The sequence below is a fragment of the Carassius gibelio genome, chromosome B24 (assembly GCF_023724105.1).
Source record: "Carassius gibelio isolate Cgi1373 ecotype wild population from Czech Republic chromosome B24, carGib1.2-hapl.c, whole genome shotgun sequence".
NCBI classification, from domain to species: Eukaryota; Metazoa; Chordata; class Actinopteri; order Cypriniformes; family Cyprinidae; genus Carassius; species Carassius gibelio.
The window spans coordinates 7,907,363-7,933,430 of NC_068419.1; the positions used below are offsets into that span (position 1 = coordinate 7,907,363).

General features: G+C 41.0%; 1 protein-coding gene and 1 long non-coding RNA gene across 4 annotated transcripts; both read right to left on the reverse strand.

Annotated features, from left to right (window-relative positions):
- Nucleotides 1-4,974: 4,974 nt before the first annotated feature.
- On the reverse strand, nucleotides 4,975-5,607 carry LOC128012847 (uncharacterized). The gene is made up of 2 exons (XR_008183197.1): nucleotides 5,345-5,607; nucleotides 4,975-5,190 (listed from the first exon to the last, which is right to left on the reverse strand). It is a non-coding gene; the product is annotated as an uncharacterized LOC128012847 (long non-coding RNA).
- Nucleotides 5,608-7,330: 1,723 nt separating this feature from the next.
- Nucleotides 7,331-20,225, reverse strand: tnk2a (tyrosine kinase, non-receptor, 2a). 3 transcript variants are annotated; one of them, XM_052595458.1, is made up of 16 exons: nucleotides 20,105-20,225; nucleotides 16,808-16,985; nucleotides 15,501-15,571; nucleotides 14,862-15,089; nucleotides 14,629-14,781; nucleotides 13,638-13,915; nucleotides 13,435-13,561; nucleotides 13,205-13,351; nucleotides 12,976-13,070; nucleotides 12,302-12,496; nucleotides 11,288-11,379; nucleotides 11,119-11,163; nucleotides 9,668-11,034; nucleotides 9,494-9,589; nucleotides 9,279-9,406; nucleotides 7,331-9,008 (listed from the first exon to the last, which is right to left on the reverse strand). In XM_052595458.1, the coding sequence occupies exons 2-16, from the start codon at nucleotides 16,968-16,970 to the stop codon at nucleotides 9,002-9,004; spliced, it is 3,192 nt and encodes a 1,063-aa protein (XP_052451418.1). In that variant the 5' UTR covers nucleotides 16,971-16,985; nucleotides 20,105-20,225; the 3' UTR covers nucleotides 7,331-9,001. The 3 variants fall into 3 exon arrangements, with proteins under 3 accessions (XP_052451418.1, XP_052451420.1, XP_052451419.1); XM_052595459.1 differs by lacking the exon at nucleotides 7,331-9,008 and adding an exon at nucleotides 18,455-18,613 and having other exon boundaries at nucleotides 9,275-9,406; nucleotides 20,105-20,205; XM_052595460.1 differs by lacking the exon at nucleotides 11,119-11,163 and having other exon boundaries at nucleotides 14,862-15,068.
- Between the last annotated feature and the right edge of the window lie 5,843 nt (nucleotides 20,226-26,068).

Genomic DNA, 26,068 nt, shown 5'->3' on the forward strand with positions numbered 1-26,068 from the left:
ACTCACTTTTTAAAGGACATCGGAGTCTGCTTCCTAGTCAAGAAGAACAAACTACCGTTCTGCTAGAGCACCTTGCCTTCTTTTCCAAAGCCATTCATCACATTGTCAATTACTGCAGGAGAAAAGAGAAAGTGCATACATAAATCACCATTATGAGTAGGGTCGGGAAAGAGGCGGGCAAGGTGAGGTGACACAGACTCACAAAAGTATGAGTCACAAAACACATAAGTTTGATATACTTCAAATTCCTCTCTTGCGACTGATAATGTGGTGAAAATCGTTCCCAGTCTGACGAATTGAACTTAAAGGGATAGTTCACCAAAAAAAAAAAAGAATTCAGTAAAAATATATAGCGATCATAGACTGTCAAGCTTCCTTTTCAAAATATCTTCATTATTTTGGTTTATACAAACAAATTTGATTTCTGAGTGTGCTACCCCTTTAAGAATCTGATATTCAGATACATTGCACATTATTTTACAGCTCAAATTTAAGTGACAGAAAATCCATAGGTAGAATGTGCCGATCATCATTTCTAGTTGATGGGGCATTAAGTTGCTCTCATGTGCAGCTGAGCAGCGTGAAACTGGAGCAGGGCGTATGGTAATACGGTAAAATCAACAACATAGCATTTAGCCTAGGCGGGGTCAATGTAAGTCACTGTACCATGAATCATTAATTCACCCTGAGCCTGGAGTCTCCCCGCAAAAAAACCCACCCTTACCGCAAATTCCCTGTACACTTGCTTAGTCACCTATCAAGAACTGTAATGACTAATAATGACTAAGTAGGGAGACAAAGAATAAGGTGGATGTACTGTTTTCAGTCTGTCTTCAAAGGTAATACAGAAACTGGAGGTCAGAAAGAGATGGGGGTGCTCAGCAGCCATTATTCATGTTTAAAGAAGTCCCTCTGTGCTTTTTTAATGACCATCTCAGTCGCTGATGTGCAACTTTGTTTAGTGATGCATCTGTGTCCATTTCCACAGCCCATTACAGGCATCGGTCTTCATTAAACACCGGGATGCTAAGAATACCCATAGAGAGACAACAAGAGGAGACTTTCTGTTGACTTCTATTGTTTTAGATGGAGCTGATCATATTTTTTTTGTCCATTATCACTTATAGAAACCTTTCTGCATTTTTATATTTTCATTAAGATATTCATTGTGCTTATTAAACACCGCATGACCAGAAACCTCAAATTTTGGTAATTCAAAACTGAATTTTGTCATTTAGAACTAAAATTAAACTCAAATGGACACAGAATAACAATTCATATTTGGATGGTATGAAGAAAAATTAATGAACTAAAATTCAAAGAAAATTTTAAGACAGATGGACAGAACACAAGAAACATGGAAATGACAAAAGAATAGATGAATATACACAGACAGACAGAAATAAAATGAACAGTGTTAGAAAGACAGCAAGAGAAGCAAGCAAGCAAGAAAAAAAAAAAAGTGCATAGACAGACAGACAAAATGGACAGAAATGCTAGAAAGACAGAAAGAAAAATCAAGCAAGCAAACAAGAAATTTTATATCAAGCTAATGACATTTTCATCACCTAAATTTATAGAATTTCAACAGAACGTTAAGACATTATTTTGCATGTTCATAAATTTGTTTTTCTGGCTAGTCTAACAGGTAAAACACAAAGATGTCTAAGAAAAATGTATCTTATATGGCGATGTTTTATTAACCTTAATAAAAAGAATACTGAAAATACAGCATCAGGACAACATAAAGCCATTTTCACACTGGTGATGCACAGAATCACACCTCGAGAAACAGAACCTAATTATTATGACATAAATTTTGAAAAAGCCCAGTGGACGTGAATGAGCAGAGGTGAAAAAAAGTACTTAAAATTTCACATCACATAGCACAGAATGAAGAAAACAAACACGTTCAACCAAAAGTCAACGCTCTGGCCAAAGGCTTCTGCTTAATGAGAGGTGAAACAGGAGAAGACGATGACTAAGTGAGAGAGGCAGACTGAATGATAAACATGCATTACGTCACACATTTTAGAGATAATCAGAAACTTTGATGGGTGCATTTGTATCTGTTTGTCATCAAGGTGTAAATTAATTTGCTGTCGGCTTTTCATCAAGGTGGGAGGGGAGCAGAGAAGCAGTAAGAAAGAGGGGCGTGTGTTTGGTGACCCACAGTTATCTGTTGCTATGAAAATGACAGTTTGGGAATTGATAGGTGTAAAGCTGTTTGAACTACAGCCATGGTCTTATCTTAAGACGAGCCACCTGCACCCTCACATTTGTGTCCCTCCCCCCAAATGTTAATATCTGAAGTCTGACCGTCAGACATTAAAGTGCAAAGAAAATGTCACTCAATGCTCTCTGTCTACCCCTCAGGCCTTTCACAATACAAACAGAAAAAAATAGCTTTTTTCTTGCTTCACAAGAAATGTTACATCATAAATCCATAAAATGGCTAGACTGCATGACTCATGCCGTTTATTAGTACACAACATATTAGGATTCCACAACTTTTACATTTTGGTGATCTGAATGTTTTTGATTAAAAAAGATAAAAATACATTCCCCTATTTCAGTTTCCAGATAAAATACTTTCCTATATTCCAGAGAAGTAAATTGTTCGACTTCACCGAAAAGTGTTGCCAGTCTCTACACTGGCACTATCAAAACTTTGGGTAACACTTTAGAATAAGGTTCCATTAGTTAATGTTAGTTAATGTATTAATTAACATGAACAAACAATGAATAATACATTACTGTATTTATTCATCTTCGTTAATGTTAGTTAATGAAAATACAGTTATTCATTGTTAGTTCATGGTTATTCACAGTGCATTAACTAATGATAACAAGCACAACTTTTGATTTAAATAATGCATTAGTAAATGTTGAAATTAACATGAACTAAGACTTATAAATGCTGTAGAAGGATTGTTCTTGCTTAGTTCATGTTAACGAAAGTAGTTAACTAACATTAACTAATGGAACCTTATTCTAAAGTGTTACCAAACTTTGTCCTGTTTGTTTGAACATTCTGACCAGCCTAAGATAGCAACAGGCTCAACCAGTGGAGTTATTTTGGGGTGGGGCTATCTGTTTGGCTAACCAATGGCAAGAGTGTTATTAAAAAAGTAATTCTGTTAAGTAAGAATAACGTTTCACCTTCAGGAGGGATTCAATAAAATTAGCTATTTAGCCTGTCAAGGTACAAAGAACATAGTGATCGATACAGTAGATAGATAGATAGATAGATGGATACAAATGAACAATGTTAGAAAGAGCAGCAAGAAAGAAAAAAAATTATACTAAGCTAATCACATTTTAAATCCCCTAAAATCCCCCCAATTTTTGTATGTTTAGAAACCATTTTAACCATTTAGATTTATCAGCAAGTAAACGCAACTGTTCTGATGAGCTTTTGAAACTTCAAGCCTAGTGGATAAATGGTTTTTGTGGTGCCGTTAGCGCAGTCTCATTCAGCTTTTGGTGCGAAAACATTATAACACACATTTATCCAACTCTTGTTATTTTTTTTTATATAGAGGGAAATTATGTTGCAATAATTAGCGTTATCGCTAAGCCCTAGTTGTAGCCGTTGGGTTTAACACCTTTAAATGAACCTTTCTGGTGCTCAGGGAAGAGTGTGATGGGACTAACGCTATCTCACGACCAAATCATACGTATTTTACGAGGTGGCTAATTCATATGAATTTGTATGACCTCACTCATACAAATTTATATGATTTGTCTAAACCCCTGTGTTGGTTAGGTTTAGGTGCCGGTTTAGGTATAGGTCATTCGTACAAAATTCATACGAATTGTGCAACTCGTAAAATACATACTATTTGGCAAAAATCGTAGTAATTCGTAAGAATTAGCCACCTCATAAAATTTGTATGAATTGCCATGGGATCAGGTTTGATGGGACCAATATACTCAAGTCTGACAGTGAGTCACAGAAATTTTAGGTCTCTGACACAGCTTTTAAAGCTCCAGTAAAGACAAGACAATAAAGCTGGGAATATGTCCTCTTCCCTTGCCTGTATGGACAAACAACCACTGCAGACAGCACTTTCAGATCTCTTGGTAATAATGAACACACACCCTTTAGTTTATCCAACTTTATCATCTTGCTCCCGAGATTTAGAGGATGAAATATAAAAGGTTTGAAGAATCACCAGCTGCCTTGATATACCAGGGCAACTCATCGGCCAGGGGAAGCATGGCAGCTTTGTTTACAATAGGAGGGTTATCGATTTGAATCTCAGCTGTCTAAGATGTTTCTGTGATAGTGGTGTGCAGAAACCTGCAGTAGACAGCGATCTGACCTGTGGCATCACTTCTAGTGTATAATCTCTCATCATGAAAAAAAAAAGAGTCATCGGATATTACACGAATGCAGTGGGTATTTTTCGATAAGAGTTTAAAGAAACATCTTGGGACTCCTATAGTGTTTCAATCCTGATTTGAATTTTTTTCAGTAATATGATTCAGGGCCATTTCAATATATTCAGCCTTTATTTGCCACAGGGTTTTAATAAACAAGGGAATTATTGAAATAATTGTTATTGAACGGTTTGCTCGAATGCCTTCTAGAATATTCTAGATCAGTGGTTCTCAATTGTTTTTGCTTCAGGGCTTTACTTTGGACGTCAAGTGTTGCCCCATCACAAAAAAATTAAATTTGTCATGCAAACGCAAATAAAAACGTCCTAAAAATCTTAATAGTTTCAACCCATGCCAATTAGAACCAATAGAAAAAAACATTTTGGGAGTACTTGGAATTCGTAATACTATTGAATATTTTGGCAAATTAGCAGTTAAGGTGTATGAATTAGCACAATCACATTTATGTTTTCACACAATTTATCCACTGACGATTGGGTTTAGGGGTGGGGTTAGGGGAGGAGCTTCCTGCTTTTTCTTACAAAAAAAGCAAACTCAGAAGGCACACAACATCATAAGACATTGATATTTTGTTAAACATCGGGTGACCTTTAATGTAAATGTTAATTTGATAATAATAGCGATGTCAGATGATGTTGATATTTGTTGTTTTTAGGTTGTGTACCCTAAATCCAACATTAAGTCTACATCAAATTGGTGTCAAATACTGACGTCAGCCCGAAATTCATTCTCAATCAAAATGAACCGTCTGTCCGATGTCAACCCAACATAGATGTCCTGTGCCTGGTGGGAATCAACCAATCAAGTCATGCAAATTCATATAAAACGGTCACCTCATTAAATTAGACATTTAGCAGAGAATGATAAGATCACCAAACTATGAAGTCAGGAGTGTATTCGCATTCCAAAGTACATATGCTTTTACCAAATTGCTCACCTCAACCAAACACACGTTCACACCAACACCTCCAGGACTGCAAAGTCAGCGGCACGTTGAATTTAGAAAAAAAAAGTCACAAGGCTAGCTGAGCCTCGTTATCACTCTCACATACTCTCTTCTCTCTTTTTCTTGGCCTTATCATGAAACGCAAACTATATATCAAAAAGAAAGGAGTGGAAAGCATAAAGAGATTAAAGTTGCTTTGGTTTGCAAAGAGTACATAATAAAAGTATACTAGTTTAACCAGTCCAGTTTGAATCAAACTTGTACTCACAGCTGTATCATCTAAATATGGATTCAATTAATCAATCAGCCTCCAAAACAGCAGTCTAGGGTGTTAAGGCCCCTCCAATCAATTACTGATTAAGCTGAGAGCCAGCCCATCTTAGTATTGATTTAGAAGACCAACAAATAAGTGTAATTTAATTATTTAGGGCCTGCAGTGAAATAATCCATAAATTACATCACTAATCATGACTTTACGTTAACAAGATATAGATTTAACTGATGTAGGAACATGTCTTACCATCTTAAAAATAATAACAATAATAATAATTTCTATATAGTCGAAATTGTATAATTTATAATTACGACACTTTACATTTTAATTTGAACTACATATACAAAACAGTTTATTTTAAAAGGAGAACATATCGATTTGAATTAGTTTACATAGGCTTTTGGGAAAACAAATCTATAGAAGACAAATTTGTAGACTTCTGGGAAAATAAATCTGTAGAAAATGATTTATTGGCTACTTTACTTCCCTAACCACACCAATTTAAACACAAGGGAGACATTTCCACTGAGTACAATAAAATTAACAACCGAATATTAACTCTGACAAGGGTAGTCTAAACATCGTCTAAATTAAAGACATTCATAAAGTTCTGGTGGGTAAGATGGGTCGTTGTTGTTGGGATTTATTTTGTTTTAACTTATAATAACTTGCTAAATTACATTATCCCACTTATTAAACAGCTTCCTGATTTAAAAAAAAAGATGCATATGAAAAACTATTTGACTTTAGTTTTCTAACGGTAGAGCAATACAAAGCTTTAGAAAAATAAACCCGATAGCAACCAACCTAACACAAAATGAACTGCAGAAAACATTAATTTGTGTCAAAATCTAAAATCAGTTACTTACTTCTCTGTTTAAAAATTTCTCACTTTCAGCTTGTTGTACCTGTTACCTGTTCATTGTCAGTCGAAAAGATGTTTTAATTTTTTTTACTTAAACTATACTGGAGACCTCCGAGATTCTATCTCTACTAGCAAAGATGAGACCGCGGAGTGATACGTAACACATGAATAATCGGTTTCCGGTCAATTATCTATAGTTGCCGGTGTTGTGCCCAGGTGTTGTGCCCAATTTCGACCCCCTGTAATAATTCGGCTGGGGGTCAAAATTGGGCAAAACACCTGAATTATTGGGGATTATTCTGAATTAATCCGCCTTAATGCAAGATGAAAATAATATTCACACCATGGAGTTGTGGTTTTCTGTTAAACGTTTTAACATATTAAACATATAAATAAATATCTATCTATCAAAACTATATTTGGTAAATCATATTTATTAGATAAAAAAGGCTTGACATAATTATTTATGACATAAAAAATATTTTCTCCAATGTGTACCCGAAATGGGCTTCCACAGACAATTGAAATAGCTGCTATTAGTGTAATCGAAAACGAATTAATTAGAGTCTGGAAATACTAAATATGATATGAGTAACTTTCAATGCAAAGCGGTCATTCTTTGGCATTACACTGACATCTAATGGTGGATTTGAGAAATAATGGTGATATCATTTTGATGCCTTATAAACTAACATCCAGGCTCAGTGGGCCATACATCCACGTTAATCGAGTCCTGTTTGATTTAAAAAGGGTCTTATGTTCAGCATTTGATGTTAAATAGCAGCCAAAATTGTTTAAAATCAATTGAAAGACTGAAATAATGAAACCCCAAACACAACAGTTTTAAATATTTACTTTATACAAAAATACAGATAGATAATTATACAACAAACATGTATAAAGCTTTTACAGTAAGCCCAACATTCTGCCATTCACTTCAGAAAATGTGGGATGCAACCTACATGAGGTGAGCACTGACACAGGCTATAATCCAAAAACTGAATTGCAACAGCAATTGCGTAGACACGAACACAAAACCAGTGCAGGTAAAATATAACTACAACACTGAGCATCTGGACAAGAGGCAGATGAAAATTACAGAGCAGAGAGCAGAAGCCTCAATTTGCTTAGCCAGACGTCTGTATGTGATTGATTTAAAGTGTTTGACATACGGTTGACATGTTCTGACAGAAGAAAAATGCACAAAAAGAAATGTTATTCAGTTCCATTCATGTAACAGATAAGGTTATTTCAATAACACAAACTTCCCATCTTCACACAGAGACTAAGTGACGTTTCTGTGATTTATGAACCTGAGCAAAATCGCAAAATGCATAATGGAGAACAAAATTACTTAAAAGTAAGCTAAATCAACAACTGAGGACAAATGACATTTTGTCTTAAGTGTTCTTGTGACCAAAAAGAAAATAAAGACCAACAACTAACAAAGAAATTAATAATATATTACAGTAGGTGCATTTATAGGTGTATTGTCTGCAGTCATCATGTCACATGAAAATGGGTTTATTCTAACATATATCTGTCTACACAAAACTTTGACATATCTCGTCCTCACTCCAACTTATTTTGGCCAAGAACCAGCCACATAGAAGGGAAGAGATCATTCTGAGACCATCTAAAATTACTTAAAAATATAACCAACTGTGGGGGATCTGTGGCTGTGACATCCAAGGCTCTCTGGCTAATTATAACATCATTGAACAGAATAAAATGAATGAACTAGTAAAGGCTTAAATAAGCAACAACAAGGCCTGTGATCTGCATGCAACATCATGAATGAGAGTTAACAGATGCATGAGCATTATGAATAAACAGGGGAAGAAAGGTGTGGTCACATTAGCAAAGTTCCTGTGAAATTCACGCAGAAAGTCACTTTGACACCAACCAAGCAGCTTTCTAAGGTGTTTTCTTATGGAAAATTCCTGGTCATGTGGAATGCCTTTGAAATTACAGATTTAGCCCATGAAAATCTATCGAACAACTGTAAATGTGACCACACCTTAATGGTTAATACATCCATTCAAAAGGTTATTGTGTCTCTATAGTATACCCTGCAACGTCTTTACATAAAATCAATGACATAGTGACCATTACAACTCAATAATATTCATTAGCTGTGCTTACAAGATTCACATTGTGTCTCCAATTTTCAGATTATCACCTATGCCCCTGAATAAAATATTCTGAATAAATAAACTACAAACATTGTACAGGCTGAAAGTCACATGTGATGCAGTGAAAAGCAAACTTTTTAGCAAATATATAAAACACAATCTAATGTACATGGTTCAAATGTTCACATTGCACTGTTGTACTTCAAGTAAGTGAATTTTGCATTTGTTTTGCATTGATTATAAGCAGTAAAGCAATGAATATTCAAATGACCTGCAAATATCTACTGGTGCAGAGTCAATGAGCTGTAGATGAAACTCAATTCTCATTAGCTGCAGTGGAATGGAGATCAGCTCTGTTCTTCTACTTCCTGCCATTAGAATCTGACACAAATCAGAGAGATATCAGTGAGAAGATGATTCTTTCTACTTTCTTTTTTCTGCATAACACAAAAGAAGACATTTGATTTTTTACATGCATAACACTGGAATCTATTGATTTTCAATGTGTGAACAAAAAAAAATTATTATAAAATTAAATTTTTAAAATGTTTTTTGTTATGTTTCACAGAAGTCATACAGTTTTGGAATGATATTAGGGTAAGAACATGGTGACACTTTTAATTTTTTATCCATTTAATCATCATATACTACCTATGTCTAGATGGACCGTAGGAGTCCAGCATTTGGGTGCTGGCTTGCTCCAGATTCCAGCTACATCTCTCCAGAGCTTCCATGCATTCAGGCCGTGCCTTCAAACCCAGTCGAAACAACTGCTCCACCTACATCAGAAATCACTATACATGTAAATGCTCTTATTATCTATGAGTACGTCCCTATTTTAAGTCTGAAAAGGAGCAAACAGATACCTTCAGATATTTCACGGCCTCCTGAGCATTCCAGCCGTGTGCTTGAAGGGCCGTTTGACACTCCTCTACAGTCACTCCATGTACTGCCTCCTGCACCTACAGAAACACTAGTCGGTCATCTCAGAATACTATAACATTGAGTAGCCAATGGTGAGAGCAAACTGAATTGCTTACTTGTTGGAGCATTACACGGTTGTAGGCACCTACTTGGGTGCTGCCTGGCCAGGCAAAACTGCTGGATGTCCCACTGGTGGGGCCTGGGGAGGCATTGGGCTTGTTAACTTGCTGTTGAACCATGGGTCTCACAGTGGCCAAATTTGTAGTTTTTTTCTCCTCGTTTCCTTCAGAGTCCTTTAAGAACCTGTTGTACTTGTCCAGGTATGCCGGTTTCTCAGGTAGCAAGTAGTAATGAGTGCTGCTGGCCTTCACACCACCGTACACTATAGGAACGATGCAAGGACTCTTGGCTGGAGTCTGGGCCACTTGAGTAGAGCCGTACTGAGAACTTGTAGTGGTGGCCGTGGATGTAGAAGACATGGTGGAGGAACTAGATGGCGCGGAAGAATAAGAAGACGGGGACAGGCAGGAACCCAGAGATCCAACACAACAGAGGCTGGACCTTTGCTGAGGGGAGCCGCCTTGCGGCGCCATAGGGCTTGGTGCTCGAGAGTTGGGTTGAGATAGAGCGTGATCCCTCGGGGGTATCTGAGGTGGACATCGGCTCCCGTCTTCATTGTCTCCAAGGGAAACTGACAATCTGCTGCCGTATATTCCTGCCCGCTTAGAGGGTCGCATGGGCGGGATTGGGATTCTTGGAGGGATTTGAGGCTTGTCCTCATAGGAGGAGGGCAGGATGATCTGGCGGTGCGGGGCGAGAGCTGAAGGAGTCGGGAGGGGTGAAGAAGGGAGGGAACGTCCGGTTGGAGGGACCCGAAGCTTCACCATCACTTCCCTTTGAAGCTCCTTGAATATGTCTGCTGATTGTGAAAAGGAGTGTACTTCCTCAACACGCTTGGTCGGTAGAAAGAGATTGTCCTCAACGTTGCGTTTACCATTGATATTAACGCCATCTTCTGATTGTGTCTGTTCAGACACTACGTCTTCCTTTGACACAGAAGCATTTATGGAGCTTACTTCCATGTCTTCTTGCTCTGCACACTCAACAGCCACCTCGTCGTATGCCGGAAGAGGAGGCAGGGGCCGCGTGTCCCAATCCACCACAGGAGTAGGGTGCATGGGGTTTGGCAGGGCTCGATTGGGGCTCTGCGGCGGTGCCATATCTAAGATTGAAGCAGCGTAGGATGAAGGTGGCTTCGCTGTGCTAGGGTTGGGTGTCTCGGTAATGGGGGAAGGTGATGTAGAGCTGAAACTGTCATCTCCAAAGTCAATAAGCGAGACTTCGCTAAGGCGGTCGCTCGGACTAGTGCTTTCCCAAGGGCGGAGGCGCAAACTCAGGTATGTGGGAGTCTTAAGAGAGAGCTTCTTCACGCCTGTCACTATCAGATCATCATCATCGTCCAGCACAGAGCTGTAAAATGGTTCTGGAAACAAGCCATCAGGCAAAACTTTAGGAAATTTGCTTTTGTAATGCAGTGATTGCAGTGAAGCAGAGAAATGGTTCTTACTCTTAAGAGCAACGGCTGGTTTAGGAGGTCTAGGAGGAGGTTGTTCTGACACAACAGTTGAAGCAGAAAAGATCAGATGGAAAAAAAGATAAGCAGAGCAAAAGAGAGAAGTGGTGAATCTGAAGAAGAACAGAACAGCCCAGCTCAACAAGATCAAGTGATTGCTTACTTTTAGTCCGGTTTGGAAGTTTAGTGGGCTTGGCAGCATTTGAATCCATCCCAAGAACATCTGGTGGATCCATGGGATTACCGAGGTACAGACTGAACACAAGGCACACTGGATAAATAACAAAATCCAACTCTATATATATTTTCACAAGTTTTCCAGTGGTTCCCAACAAATGGGGGCCGGGGCCCACTAGGGGGACCCATAATTTAAATTAAAAATCTAAAAAAACACAGAAAAATAAAAAGTAAACTGAAAATTATTTTTTTATATAATATAATATAATTTCCCCCTCAATAACTGTTGTTTTTAATTTAATATCATTTAGTCCTTGAAACAATTTAAATCACCAAACATTATTAATTAATCTATCAAAGCTTCCAATTTCTGCTAATCCAGAAAGTGTAAAAACACAGCAGAAATTACAATAAAAATACAGACAATCCGGTTGTTAAGTGATGACGTAAGAAGCGCTGTTTCTGGGTCCAAGCCTCAAATCGCTTCACTTGAGAATACGACCTCAGCAGTCGTTTATGAGCACTGTTTATTTATGATAATCATTTAAGCTAAACGTTTTCAAACTTACGGTATATAACATTACTACAGTCTCCGTGCTCACAGCGTCCCAAACAAATATATATATATTTTTTAATATATTTATATTTTCATTGTCTGGCTATCTGGGACTTCAGTATGGAGTTAAAGGTTAGGATTATAACTTTCTCTGTAGTATTATATCACATTTTACAGCACCTTTTGTTGTTTTCTCGTGGTATCTAATAGAGCGTTTGCACACGGAAGTGGTGCTACGTGACGTCAGTTTAAACAAGCAAATAGCTTGTATCGAGAAGTAATATTGTGCCAACAGGGGACTTTGAGGCAAAAGGGTTGAGAATTGCTAGTTTAGAATAATATAAACTGAACACAAGTAAAGCAGTCTGTTCCTTGAGAGATCAATATTCCATAGAGTCTGTTAACAAAAGAAAAGATGACTCATAAATGGTCATTGTATCTTACTCATCAATCTTGTCAGGGGCACCCCAGCTACGATGTGGGTCTGTGTCTCCATGGCCTGTGTGGATGAAACTGTGCTTGAGAGGTCGGCTGATGTCGTGAGCAGACAGACCGGCCACAGAGGTCACCACGTTCCTAGGGAACTGCCCTACCTTCAGGGTCTGTCTGTTCTGACCCCTCCACCAGTAGTTCTCTGCTCTGCAGCATAAAAATAGATTTAAAACCTTGTAAAGGTGGCTGATCAGCATGAATGGTGCAGGACACCTACACAATGAAGTTTATTGCTTAAAGGAGTAATGGGTTCTTTAACATCATCACAAACAGCTTAATTTGTAAAGCCAGCCAAATAATTAAATGTATTTAAATTACCATTGTTTATATTAGCATTGTCCAAGCACATATAAATATATAAAATATTTAAGTTTTTGTGTTAACAACTAGAGCTGTCAATAGATTCATTTAATCTATTATCTAGTTTGTTTTGATCAAATTCTGTAAATGTTAATATGAGTTACTAAATATACATTTTATCTTAATTTTAACTTACATTAACAAGCTTATGTCAACATCCTTATTTTATTTTTATTTTGAAGTTAATTTTTTTCTGTCCTGAACTGACTTTGCTCTATCTGAGCAGAAAAAAACTAATTGACAAAACCACCAAAATATGTCCTCACCTTCCTTCAATTATGGTGATGATGTCATTAGCATGAATTTTAAGCTTGTCTGGCTCATCAAAGTCCTGCAGTGCCCTCATGTCTGTGGGCATTGTCTAAAAGCAAATAAGAAAGACTTAATTAATTAAAACAACAAATAATTATTTTGACATTCTTGGATACATGCAAGACCTTGACAAAAGGATGTTCTATCCTGTATCACCATCTGCTTTTACTATCCACACTTTACCTCCACAAGGAAGTCCCTGAGGGACACAAATGTCGGTCTGTCCTCGGGTTTGGGCGACCAGCCCTGCAGCATGACGTTATAAATGTCCTGTGGACAGTCTTCTGGTTTGATAAGCCTCTCTCCCTCCCTATCGATCTTATGGAGAATCTATACAGAAGGACACGCATACAAATGTCACACAAACTTTACTTACAGAAAAACAGATGTGAGGCTCAGGAATGAGAGTATACCTGGCTACCATTGAGTCCAATCCAAGGTTCCTGTCCATGAGTGAACATTTCCCACAATGTCACTCCAAACATCCAAGTGTCACTGGCATGGGAAAAGGTTCGGGTCTTTAGGCTTTCTGGAGCACACCTGCAACGCACAGAGCATGTTGACATGGGCTAAGGGAATTGATAGTAAGTAGAAGGTGGTGTATTATTCTTCTCACCAGGCAAAGGGGACTTTGTGGTGCTCCTGCATCACATAATGATCATCGTTCTTAGGCAAGGCCCTCATAAGGCCGAAGTCACCGATTTTGATGAGGTCATTGGAGGCTAAAAGGATGTTGCGTGCAGCCAGGTCTCTGTGAATGAATCGTCGGGACTCCAGGTACGCCATGCCACAGGCGATCTGAACGGCGTAATGGCACAGCACTGATATCAAAATATGACCCTGACGCTTGCTCAAACGGTCTAATAGAGAACCCAATGGGGCAAGTTCTGTCACCTGAAACACAAAAATAATAGACAAAGTGCTTTAAAAGCATACAAAAGGAACATATTTTACACTATTGTTTAAAACGTTGGAGTCTGTTAATTTTTTGCTCACCAAGGCTGCATTTCTTTAACCAAAAATACTGTACAAACCAGAATATTTTGAAATATTATAACAATTTCAAAATAAGATTTTTCTGTTTTAATAAAATTTAAAATGTAATTTATTTCTGTGTTGGTAAAGCTGAACTTTTAGCAGCCATTACTCCAGTCTTCAGTGTCCTATTATTCTTCAGAAATAATTGTATATATATATATATATATAGGTCCATCCAGGTATTGATTGCATAAATTAACATACTTGGGATCTTCTGTTTTGCTAATTTTGATTGATCTTAGGAAACATTCAAATATTTCGAGATACTGTATTTTTTACTTTCATGAGCTCAATCATCAAAATAAAAAAAATAAAAAACTTTTGAAATGTTTTACTTTACATGTAATGAAACCAGAATATATGAAAGTTTCACATTTTGAAATAAGTTTTAAAAAAATTATAAAAATAATTTTTTTTCACGATATTCAGATTTTTTTTAGATGCACCTGTATAAAACGTAGTGACCTCAAACTTTTGACCGGTAGTTCGGTTGTATTTGAAAGAAACAATTTTTTTTTGCTGGTCCAAAATGCCATTTTTAGTACTTCAACTACTGTATCATTCCTCACCATCTTCATGGGGTGTGTGAGGACAACCCCATAGAGACGAATGAGATTTTCGTGGTCTAGGGAATGCATGGCGTTAACTTCCCTTATGAAATCATCTAGACCTTCATCCTGTTCCAACAGGTCTGTCTTCAGGCACTTCACAGCCACATTCAGCTACAGCACAGGAAAAAAATTATTTACTATCATTACTATCTCATCTTTACTAGCGTCACTTATTTTCCTTTTTTTCCTACCACTCTTCCAGTCGGGGCCTGCCATTCTCCACGTTTCACCACTCCGAAAGAGCCGTCTCCCAGTTTCTCGTAGAGGGTGATGTCTCTGTCACTGATGAGGCAGGTGAGATTGGCTGGCTGGCCGTCTGGTTGGGTTGAGGATGGGGAGGAGCTGCGGAACACCACTGGGGTTTGGGAATCAGAGTCAGGCCGCTTCCCGGTGAACACCTGCTGGCCCAAGCACAGAGACTACAGCTGAGGGTGATTCCACCTGCCTCTGTCTTAAAGATGCAATAGCTCCTCAATCAGTAAAACATGTCATTCACATGCCTGGAAGACATCTGTGATTATTGATATGAGGCTCAGATGCTCAAAACGGCTTTGAAATCTTCCACAAATTACTTGCTGATGTTAAATGCAATTTCTTGATCTTAAAGTGTTGCCATGCCAACACATCAAATTTGAACACTCGTCTGGGATGTTTTGTGGCTCTTCACATGATTAAAATTTCATGAAATTCACACACAATGATTCACTAAGGCTTAGCCAAAAATTAATAAATGGATGTGGAGGGCAGGCTCTATTGCACCCCCTTTTGATTGAAGTGAAGTCAGTTTTACGTACAATCAGACATTTTAAATTTCGGGATGCACACCTTACCTTGCTCTTCCATGACTTCCGTTTGCACATTGCCCTTTTCTTTTTCACTGCCTCCCACAGCCGTCTCTGACCTGCAGATCCAGAGATAGAAGAAAAAATGCCAGGAGGTCTAATTATAATAGATATGTTCAGTATACAATATGATAAAATGTACTATAATATTCACCTAATCTTTTATATTATATAATATTATACAGTGCTGTCTAAATAAATAAATCAATCAAAATATAAGTCCAAATAAATAATAAACATATACAGGTGCATCTCAATAAATTCGAATGTCATGTAAAAGTTAATTTCTTTGTATGTATTAAGTAAATTCAGTGCACACAGACTGAAGTGGTTTAAGTTTTTGGTTCTTTTAATTGTGATGATTTTAGCTCACATTTAACAAAAACCCATCAATTGAACAGATCTCACGCCTCTGACATTGTCTGTGGTTCAGGAGTGGCTTAACAAGAGGAATACGACAACTGTAGCCAAATTCCTTGACACGTCTGTATGCCTTGACCACAGCCTCAGTCCATTCCTTGTGATGTTCACTCAAATTCTTGCATAGATTTTGTGAATCTTTTTCTTCCACACTTTTTCCTTCTACTCAACTTTCTGTTTACATGCTTTGATACAGCACTCAACAATGAATGCAATGAATGTTTGTGTCTTACCCTCCTATTAAAGGGTGTCTGTCAGTGATTTTCTTCTGGACTACTGTCAGATCAGCATTTACATTTATTTACGCTTTTATCCAAAGCGACTTACAATTGCTATATATATATATATATGTCAGAGGTCGCACGCCTCTGGATCAACTAGGGGTTAAGTGTCTTGCTCAGGGACACATTGGTGTCACACAGTTGATCCGAACCCGGGTCTCTCACACCAATGGCATGTGTCTTATCCACTGCGCCAACACCACCCCCCAAACCAAACTGAGAGACCATTGTGAAGGCTCAGGAAACCTTTGCAGGTGTTTTGAGTTGATTAGCTGATTGGCATGTCACCATATTCTAAATTGTTGAGATAGTGAATTAATGGGTTTTTGTTAAATGTGAGCCAAAATCATCACAATTTAAATAACCAAAGACTTAAACCACTTCAGTCTGTGTGCACAGAATTTATTTAATACACAAGTTTCACTATTTGAGTTGAATTGAACTGAAACAAATGAACTTTTCCATGACGTTCTAATTTATTGAGATGCACCTGTACAGAATTATTAATAATAAAATATAAAATAAATGAATCAAAACGCTTTCCAACATTCAAAACTCCTCTCACACACTTCAAACACATGCCACCCCACTCACCTGGGCGGCCCATGCCAATCTTTTCAAGGTCCTCATTTTTGACATAGTCAAAGTGTGAGAAACGTGTGACATTGAGCTCATCACGAATGCGTACGAAGTACTGCTGAAGCTGCACGTCGGTGAGCAGCTCCATGAGCCACTCGGTTCCCTCTTCAGACTGCATGTCTCCACCGTCCGACTGCACACACAAAACATAAGACATATTGTTTTAAGCATAAACATCTTATTATCCTCCACATTTCTGCTTCTCAAGCAAACCTATCTTATTTGAAGCTTTTTTAGATATTTATATTGGAAAACCAGACAAAAATACAGTTCTTCTTTGCTTTGTTGTGAAAACAGTAGACCTAATCTTTTACCTGATCTTTTACATCATAGTGCCGCTGGTATTCAGAGACCGCCGCCATTTCTACATGTAAAGCAGTGCTTTCAGGCAGTGTGTGTATGAGTGAACCGTACTCCCTCGGGGTGTGTCCTGTTTTCACAGTAAACTGTCGAGCGTCTCCTCTAATCTGCGAAATCTATTTGTTTGATTCTTCTTCTTCTTCCCATCAGCAGCTACAAAAGCCCTCTCTCCTATAAGCTAAAGTCAAAAATAAAGTGAGTAATCTGATTCCTCGCCCAGACAATAGTTGCAGTCTCATGTGAAATTGTGTCTTCTGTTGCAAAACCTCTGCCCAGCCTCCGGAGTATTAGTGTGAAAGATTATTCCCACCCTTTTAGATGAATGAATCAGTGCACAAAATCCAGTTAATTTTTGTCTTCCAAACATGTCAGCATCCATCCATCCTCAGTCTCATCTCCTCAAGTCTCCAGTCTCAGTCAGAAGAATGAAAAAAATTTCACAGCTTGTTAACGGTAAGGTATTTCCATCCATTATTAGTGCTTTCTCTTGCTGAGTCACTGCAGCAGCAGTACGAGTGAGCAGACCTCAGACACAATCCTTAAATGCACTATTGCTGTATAAACCTGAATGTGCTCTAAGTGCTTACCATCACACTGCTTAACATCACACCCCCGATAAAGAAAAAAAAAACATGAAAGTGTTAAACTGACATATATCAACATCAATGTCAACATTATCAGATTGACAGAAATGTACATCAGGACATGATGACCCATTCACTGATGAATTATGCAGCCTCCCATGTGAGTAAGAGACAGCATGTCAAACACCCAGAATTAAAACTGTCCACAGATGGACATAAACATATTAATTCACACTTTCTCACCAAACACCTAAACCATCAGAAACCACCCGCTGTGATGTGTGTGATGGCAGTACATCATAACTATGACAATGACGCGGTAACCCTTGGCAGCTAGAGCATGACTAAGAGGAGCAGACAGAACGCCACATGGCATCTCTTTCCCTTCCAGAGATGCCCTACACACATGTATGAGGACGTCCAATATAGGACACAGTTGTAGGAGGCAGGGTTGTTTGGAAACGTACACCCTTTGAAACACTGTAGAAAAAGATATCTAACAGACCAATACAGTATAGCACATATAGGAACAGAATCCTAAATATATTTCATAACCCATTTAAACAATTCAGTCTTCTATTCAGGACATTCTAAATTTAGAGAACAAAATACAGTCGTATTTATTCACCTTAGTCTAGGAACTTAGTCTTGCTCTTACCAAGTTTTAGGTCAGTCCTGTGGTCTTCAGATATAGTCCACTAAATACAAGCTGATGTCAGGGAGCGTGCTCCTGCGGTCCAGTGTTTGACAGGGCCATGACAGGCACATATGAGCCAAATCAAAGCTGCTTCTGACTAGTCAACATCAAGCTGCAAAACTGCGGAGATTAATTATCATAAAAGGAGGTGAGCTGTTATAACCTGGTTACAAGGCGTCTTTACAAACATCTGACATCACTGCAGAGAGTCACACACATGCGTATACAGGAGGATGATTGTGAATCATTCAAACATCATCTGGTGAATCATCACTGAAGCGCTCTCTCTTGCATCAAGTGACTGCTTTACTGCCTTTATAATACAAACAACAAATAGCAACAAAGGCCAGGCTGTGAAAGAGCATTTCATTGGTCTGGCTGACTGAACACACACCCATCACTGAATAAGTCAGTGTTTTCAATCTGAATTTGAGCGAAGTTGAACAATTTGAACTGGGACATCTCATTTGTTCATATCTATTGTGCTTCATTGTGATTTGTGATGTTTCTGTAGTCTATTTGTAAATTAGTAGACATGCTATTTAATTATGATTGTTTTGTGATGAATATATTCAGGAAATTATTTAATGAGGCATTCATTCATAATGCAAGAAACACCACACTGGCATAAAAATAGCCTTCAAATTAAATCAAATCAACATTTAAATTTTAATAAATATTTTTTTTGGAGAACTGATTCATTAAGTCAGTCTTATTAAAATACTATTACTGTTTCTTTATATTTTTATATAAAATTAATATTTTGATCCAGCATTTTAGTTAAAGTTTTAGTAATTTTGTTGTTTTTGTCATTTTACTAGTTATATTTTTATATGTCATTATAGTTTTTATACATTTTTTTTTTCAGTTTTAGTTTTAATTATTTAAGTACACTAATTTAAACTGGACCAAATTGAAGAAATACAGCTTTGGCAACAAGCTGATATAAAATAATTTGAAGATTTTCAAATATTTTATTTCAGTTTTTATTTCAGTTAAGGTTTTTTTTAATTATTGTTGTAAAAACACCAGATTAGATATTAATACGCCTCCAACCAGATAATGGGGTAATGAGCTGGGGCTATAACTGTTAACGTAATTGTTTATGGTATGTAACAAAACAATTAATAAATTACATTTACTTAACAGCCGCGGTTTTGCAATTGATGTGATACCACGTAGCATTTCTTAAGAGAAATTTAGCTTAGAGCTTCCACAAAAAAAAAAAAAAAATTCTGAAACGATCCAAAAATATAATATCGTAATATAGAATCGTGTTTAGTTTCCCATTAGCGTTTTTGAGTCCACTCGGGGCATGCTGTCTAGGTAGGCAGCGCGCTAGGGTTTGAGACGCATCCACTGTGTTCTTTAATATTCAGATACAAAATCGGACATATATAACAAGCTAATTCAAACAAGCGTAAGTAACCTCTCTATATATAAACAACCAAATAGGCATCAAAGGCTGGTACTGATCAGAGGCTCTGTAACGTTAGTGATGCAGTCATTAGGATGGCTATAGCAGCGCAGAGGTGCAAAGATTCCCGGACATTCAGTACCGCGGTCCGAGCTCATTTTGATATTTCAGATACAGTCAAATGAGTTACTTACCTCTTAAACAATCATTTTAAAGAAGGTGAATTAGCTGCTCGGCGATGGTAATCCTTCTTCCACCTCGGACAAATAATATGTTCCTGCAAAACCGTAGTCTGCAGTTTCAGGACCGCAGTGCTAGGACCCTATTCTTTTCTAACAGCGCCACCTACCGAATTGGATCACTTAAATTGACCGATTTTCAATGACTTTTCGTTGTTTTATAACATTAAAACGATGCCATGTTTAATTACCTCGTGGCCATGATTTAATTAGGCTAAACCTTGTTGACATGATGACTATAATAAGTAAATCTAGCCAGAATATTCATTAAACTTAAAAAGATGAGAAAAGCATGTTGATGTGAGATGTGTCATACCTGTAGCTTACTGTATTAGTGTGAAAACTTGTTTCCCTATCATAGGTCACTTCGATGCTGCGGTGACGTCACCACGTATGGGAACACCTCCGGTGTGACGAATGTCTGAAGCCCTATACCATCCCACCAATCCTATTGGCCAAATGGCGCATAGCACCACCCTACGCATGCGCACGCATGATATACCTGGGTGCAGCGCGCCATTTCGCTCAGATTTCATTCCTTCAGGAATAGCGAATCATCTGTGCCCTATCATCTCGCGTTCTCCAGCGATCTCTTCGAGCAGTGTTAACTCCTCTTCGCGGACGCGATGAGTTTTCGCAAATGCAAGGAGCCATGTACCAGGTACATCACGGCGGGGGACACTCATGACAGGTGCGTAGTATGTCTTGGTTTACATCACGCACAGGCGGCGCTTAGCGGCCTTTCTTCCTGTCCCCATTGTGATGGCCTGCGGCTCAGAGTACTGCGCTCTAGGGTGGAAGTATTCTCTAATGTCGCCCTCGAGTCTAACCCCCGTCAGGTCACCTCTGCGACTGCCGAGGCACCGCACGAGGCGAGGGCCTGGGGTGACACGTGCGACATGGACTTCGTGGACAGCGCAGCGCTGGAATATTCTCCACATCGCTCGCTCTCCCCTACCCTGCTGCAGAATAAAACTTATACTGAGCCTGTCGTCTTCTCTAATGAGGATTTACTTCCCACACCGGAGGCATGCGCCGCCATCTCCTTCGGTTGTGGACGCTATGACGACGATGTTTTATCCACCGCGGCCTCGGGGTCTGAGGACTTCGCGACCGACACTAGCCCTCTTCCTCCTAGCGGACAGGAGAGGCGTGTTTCCCCCTCCTACAGTGAGCTGTTGGATGTGGTTTCTCGTGCGGTGGGTAAATTGGGGCTAGACTGGGAGGTTGACAAGGCCGAGGCCCAACCTTCTTCTAAGCTGGACGACCGTTTTCTAACTAGTCGGACACCTACACAGCCCCGGAGGCCTTTACCTTTTTTCCCGGACCTCCACCAGGAGGTTTCGAGGTCCTGGAAACAGCCGTTTTCGGTGCGGATCACTAATGCTGCGGCCGCGGATTTCGCCACCGTTTCTGATATGGCGAACCATGGCTACACTATGATGCCCCCGGTGGAAGAGACTCTCGCCGAACACCTTGCGCCTAGTTCGGCCGCGGCATGGAAGTCTCGCCCCCTTCTTCCTTCGAAGGCGTGTCGAGTCACGTCTAGTTTGGTGGGTAAATCCTACATGGCGGCTGGTCAAGCGGCTGCTTCACTCCACTCTATGGCGGTCCTTCAGGCCTACCAAGCGGAGTTATTGAAGGAATTGGATGAAGGTGAGGGCATCACACCGGAGGCAGTGAAAGAACTTCGCAGAGCTACGGATTTGGCGCTACGTGCTACCAAACATACCGCTCGTGCAGTGGGCCGTACTATGGCCGGTTTGATTTCGGTTGAGCGCCACCTCTGGCTTAATCTCACCGATATTAAGGAGAAGGATAAATCTTTCCTTATGGATGCCCCTGTCTCCAGGGATGGGTTGTTCGGTGAGGCTGTCACGTCAGTAGTGGAGAAGTTCAGGGCAGCGAAACAGCAATCAGCCGCTTTCCGCCAGCTGATTCCCCGCAGACCCAGGGAGGTTGAACGCCGGCAAGCGCCCGCGCGTTCTCGCTCAACCTCCTCTCACCGCCAGCGAGCAGCCTCTCGAGAGGAACCCACACCTATGGCGCCTCCTCGTAAGGATTGGGGCCCTAGGGTTTTTCCTCCGGCGCACCAGCGTCAACGTAAACGATTGAACCTGACCTCGACGGCTAAAGCCTCTCGTTCTCGGGTACCGAATAGCAGCTCCTGATCTTTTTGCTGCTTGCCAGGGACTGTGCCCTCCGCTAGAGAGCGCTGTCGGACCGCTTTCGCGCATCCTACACTCTCATTGCAGTCCCCATGCTCAAACATTGACTGTCTCGCCGCAAACAGCGCCTCGAGCAACATTGGATCGAGCTGTAATGACAGACGCTCCCTCAGACACTCTGCGCAATCCTGCTTTTGGAGTTCGAGGGACGACTCAAGGACCCTAAACAAACGGCCCGTTTATGACGGCTCGCGCAGCCGCCGCTTTTTCGCTAGCGGCAGAGCCCGATGTTCCATCTGTTGGCCTAATTCCTGCCGTGGACACGTTTCAGGATTATACTCAACGGAACGCAACGACTCTGGCGCATACGCTTCCCCGGTGCACGAACAGCACAGGTTTTTCGTGTCTGGTCGTTTTAACGCGTATGACAGCGTTGCAGGGAGCGGAAGTTTTGAAACCGCAAATATTGTTTCGGGCCGCGTGGGAACGCTTGCCCGGCATTTCTCAATGGGTGTTACGCACGGTTTGTCACGGATACACCATTCAGTTTCGGAAAGGCCCGCCTCCTTTCCGCGGAATTCTTTCCACTACGGTGAAGTCTACGGAAATGGCGGTGCTGCGACAGGAAATGTCAGCTCTGCTGAGCAAAGGGGCTATAGAAGAAGTACACCCCTCTCAGATGGAGACAGGTTTTTACAGCCGTTATTTCGTGGTACCGAAAAAAGACGGCGGATTACGGCCCATTCTGGATTTACGCCGTCTGAATCTTGCACTCAGACCGAGCAAATTCAAGATGTTGACGGTGAAATCTATTCTGTCTCAGATCCGACCAAACGATTGGTTTATTACGATCGATCTGAAGGATGCGTATTTCCATATTCAGATCGTCAAGAGACACAGGAAGTTCCTCAGATTCGCTTTAGAGGGCAAAGCGTATCAGTACCGCGTTCTTCCCTTTGGCTTGGCTTTAGCGCCCCGTACTTTCTCAAAATGCATGGACGCAGCTCTGGCCCCGTTGCGGCTCCAGGGCGTTCGTGTGTTGAATTATTTGGACGATTGGCTGGTGCTAGCGCAATCGCGGACTCAAGCACACTCTCACCGAGATCTTGTGCTGAATCATTTAAACAGCCTGGGCTTACGAACAAATTTCAAGAAAAGTGTTTTAACTCCCTCTCAACGGATAACTTTTCTGGGAATAGATCTGGACTCTCGCGCGATGACAGCGAAGCTTTCTCTCCCGCGCGCTCAGTCGATTGCGTCATGCGTGCGGCACTTCAAAGCGGGTCGCACGGTGACCGTGAGATTGTGCCTCAGGCTCTTGGGTCTAATGGCAGCAGCATCCCCCGTGATTCGTCTGGGATTGCTTCAAATGCGCCCCTTTCAGTGGTGGACAAAAAGGCGGAATATTTCACCCCGTTGTCTCCCGCATCGCACGATTTCGGTGACACGGCGGTGTGTGATGTCGCTAAAATTTTGGATGTCAACCGAATTTCTCCTGTCAGGAGTTCGACTGGGAATGTATGCTTTCCGAGAGACTGTCACGACGGACGCGTCTTTGACTGATTGGGGAGCTGTGTGTCGAGGGCGACCAGCCCACAGAGTATGGACAGCGGCTCAGCGCGGCTGGCACATAAACAGACTGGAATTACTGGCAGTTTTTCTGGCTCTCCAGTATTTCACGGATCTGCTGATCGGCCGTCATGTGCTGCTCAGATCAGACAACACAGCGGTTGTGTCTTATCTGAACCATCAAGGAGGATTGCACTCTCGCCCCCTGTGCAGGCTGGCGAGGCATGTTCTTCTGTGGTCTCGGGACAAATTTCTGTCGATCCGGGCCATTCATGTCCCCGGACGATTGAATTTCGGAGCGGACTTGCTATCCAGACAGGCTCTGGAACAGGGAGAATGGCGATTACACCCCCAGACGGTGGATCTTTTATGGCGGATATTCGGCAAAGCGAAAGTGGATTTATTCGCGTCGAGCATGACTACGCATTGCCCGCTATGGTTCTCCCTACGCTCCCCATCGCCCCTGGGCGTGGATGCGTTAGCTCACAGCTGGCCCAGGACCAGTCTGTATGCTTTTCCTCCGATTCGTTTGATCCCAGCGGTATTATGCAGAATACGGCGGGACAGAGTGGAACAGCTGCTGCTGGTGGCTCCGCGATGGCACACGCAGCCGTGGTTTGCGGATCTGATCAGTCTGCTAGCGGGCTCTCCGTGGGAGATTCCCCTCAGACAGGATTTATTATCACAAGCACAGGGGCTGATTTGGCACCCGAGGCCAGATCTGTGGAAACTGTGGGCGTGGCCATTGAGCGGAGTGCATTACTATGTCCCGGTCTTTCTGTTGAAACCACTGAGACTATATTGAATTCTAGAGCAGCTTCTACGAGACGCTTATATGCTTTCAAGTGGAGACTGTTTACAGCCTGGTGTGGCAATCATAATGTGGATCCAGTTTACTGCCCAGTGGCTTCAGTGCTGGAGTTCCTCCAGGAGCGTTTTTCAGATGGCGTTACACCAGCCACTTTAAAGGTTTACGTGGCAGCCATTTCAGCTTACCACGAATACATAGGCGGTGCCTCTGTGGGGCGTCATCCATTAGTTTCTCGTTTCATACAGGGTGCGCGACGGCTGAGGCCTTTCCGCCCTGTGCGAGTTCCTTCATGGGATTTATCCATTGTGTTGCTAGGTTTATCAGGGCATCCGTTTGAGCCCTTGGAGACCGTATCGGATAAATTCCTGACACTGAAGACACTTCTTCTCATGGCTTTATCCTCCCTCAAGAGAGTTGGGGATTTATAGGCTCTTTCTGTTTCACCCTCATGCATGGAATTTGCACCGGGCTCTGTGAAGGTGCTGCTGCGGCCCAGGCCTAACTATGTTCCTAAGGTCGCATCTAACCCCTTTCGCTTTCAGCAAGTGGTTCTGGAAGCTTTTTCACCTGCTGAGGCTGGGTCAGGAGATCTAAGTCTTTGCCCTGTGAGAGCTTTAAAGACTTATGTGGATCGTACAGCCCCTTGGCGTGAATCTGACCAGCTGTTTGTCTGCTTTGGACATAAAAGTAAGGGCCATGCGGTTACAAAGCAGCGCATGTCCCATTGGCTGGTGGAGGCAATTTCTTTGGCCTATGAGGCGCGCGGACTCGCTTCGCCCTTAGGAATTAAGGCTCATTCCACTCGAGCTGTAGCTTCTTCTCAAGCTTTTCTCAGTGGCTCTTCTATGGATGATATCTGTGCTGCGGCAGGATGGTCCTCACCGAGCACTTTTATCAAGTCCTACAGTCTGGATGTGAGGATGGCCCCTGGCTCCCGGGTTCTCTCCGCTTGAGCAGATGCTTCCTCGGATCTCAGTTATCAGGTACGTCAGGCGTTTTGGTATATCGTTCCCATACGTGGTGACGTCACCGCAGCATCGAAGTGACCTATGATAGGGAACATCTCGGTTACGTATGTAACCTTGGTTCCCTGAATAGGGAACGAGATGCTGCGGTTCTGGCCGTTCCGTACCTTGATAATTCTTCATCTTCAGTCATGAAATCTGAGCGAAATGGCGCGCTGCACCCAGGTATATCATGCGTGCGCATGCGTAGGGTGGTGCTATGCGCCATTTGGCCAATAGGATTGGCGGGATGGTATAGGGCTTCAGACATTCGTCACACCGGAGGTGTTCCCATACGTGGTGACGTCACCGCAGCATCTCGTTCCCTATTCAGGGAACCAAGGCTACATACGTAACCGAGATGTTA

Excerpts from the sequence above, each read along its gene's own strand:
- tnk2a (XM_052595458.1), bottom strand. The coding sequence starts at position 16,970 with ATGCAGTCTGAAGAGGGAACCGAGTGGCTCATGGAGCTGCTCACCGAC. Across the intron at positions 13,562-13,637 it reads CACAAAGTCCCCTTTGCCTG|GTGTGCTCCAGAAAGCCTAA; the intron begins GTGAGAAGAATA and ends TGTGCGTTGCAG. Across the intron at positions 11,035-11,118 it reads ACCAGCCGTTGCTCTTAAGA|AACCATTTTACAGCTCTGTG; the intron begins GTAAGAACCATT and ends GCTTGTTTCCAG.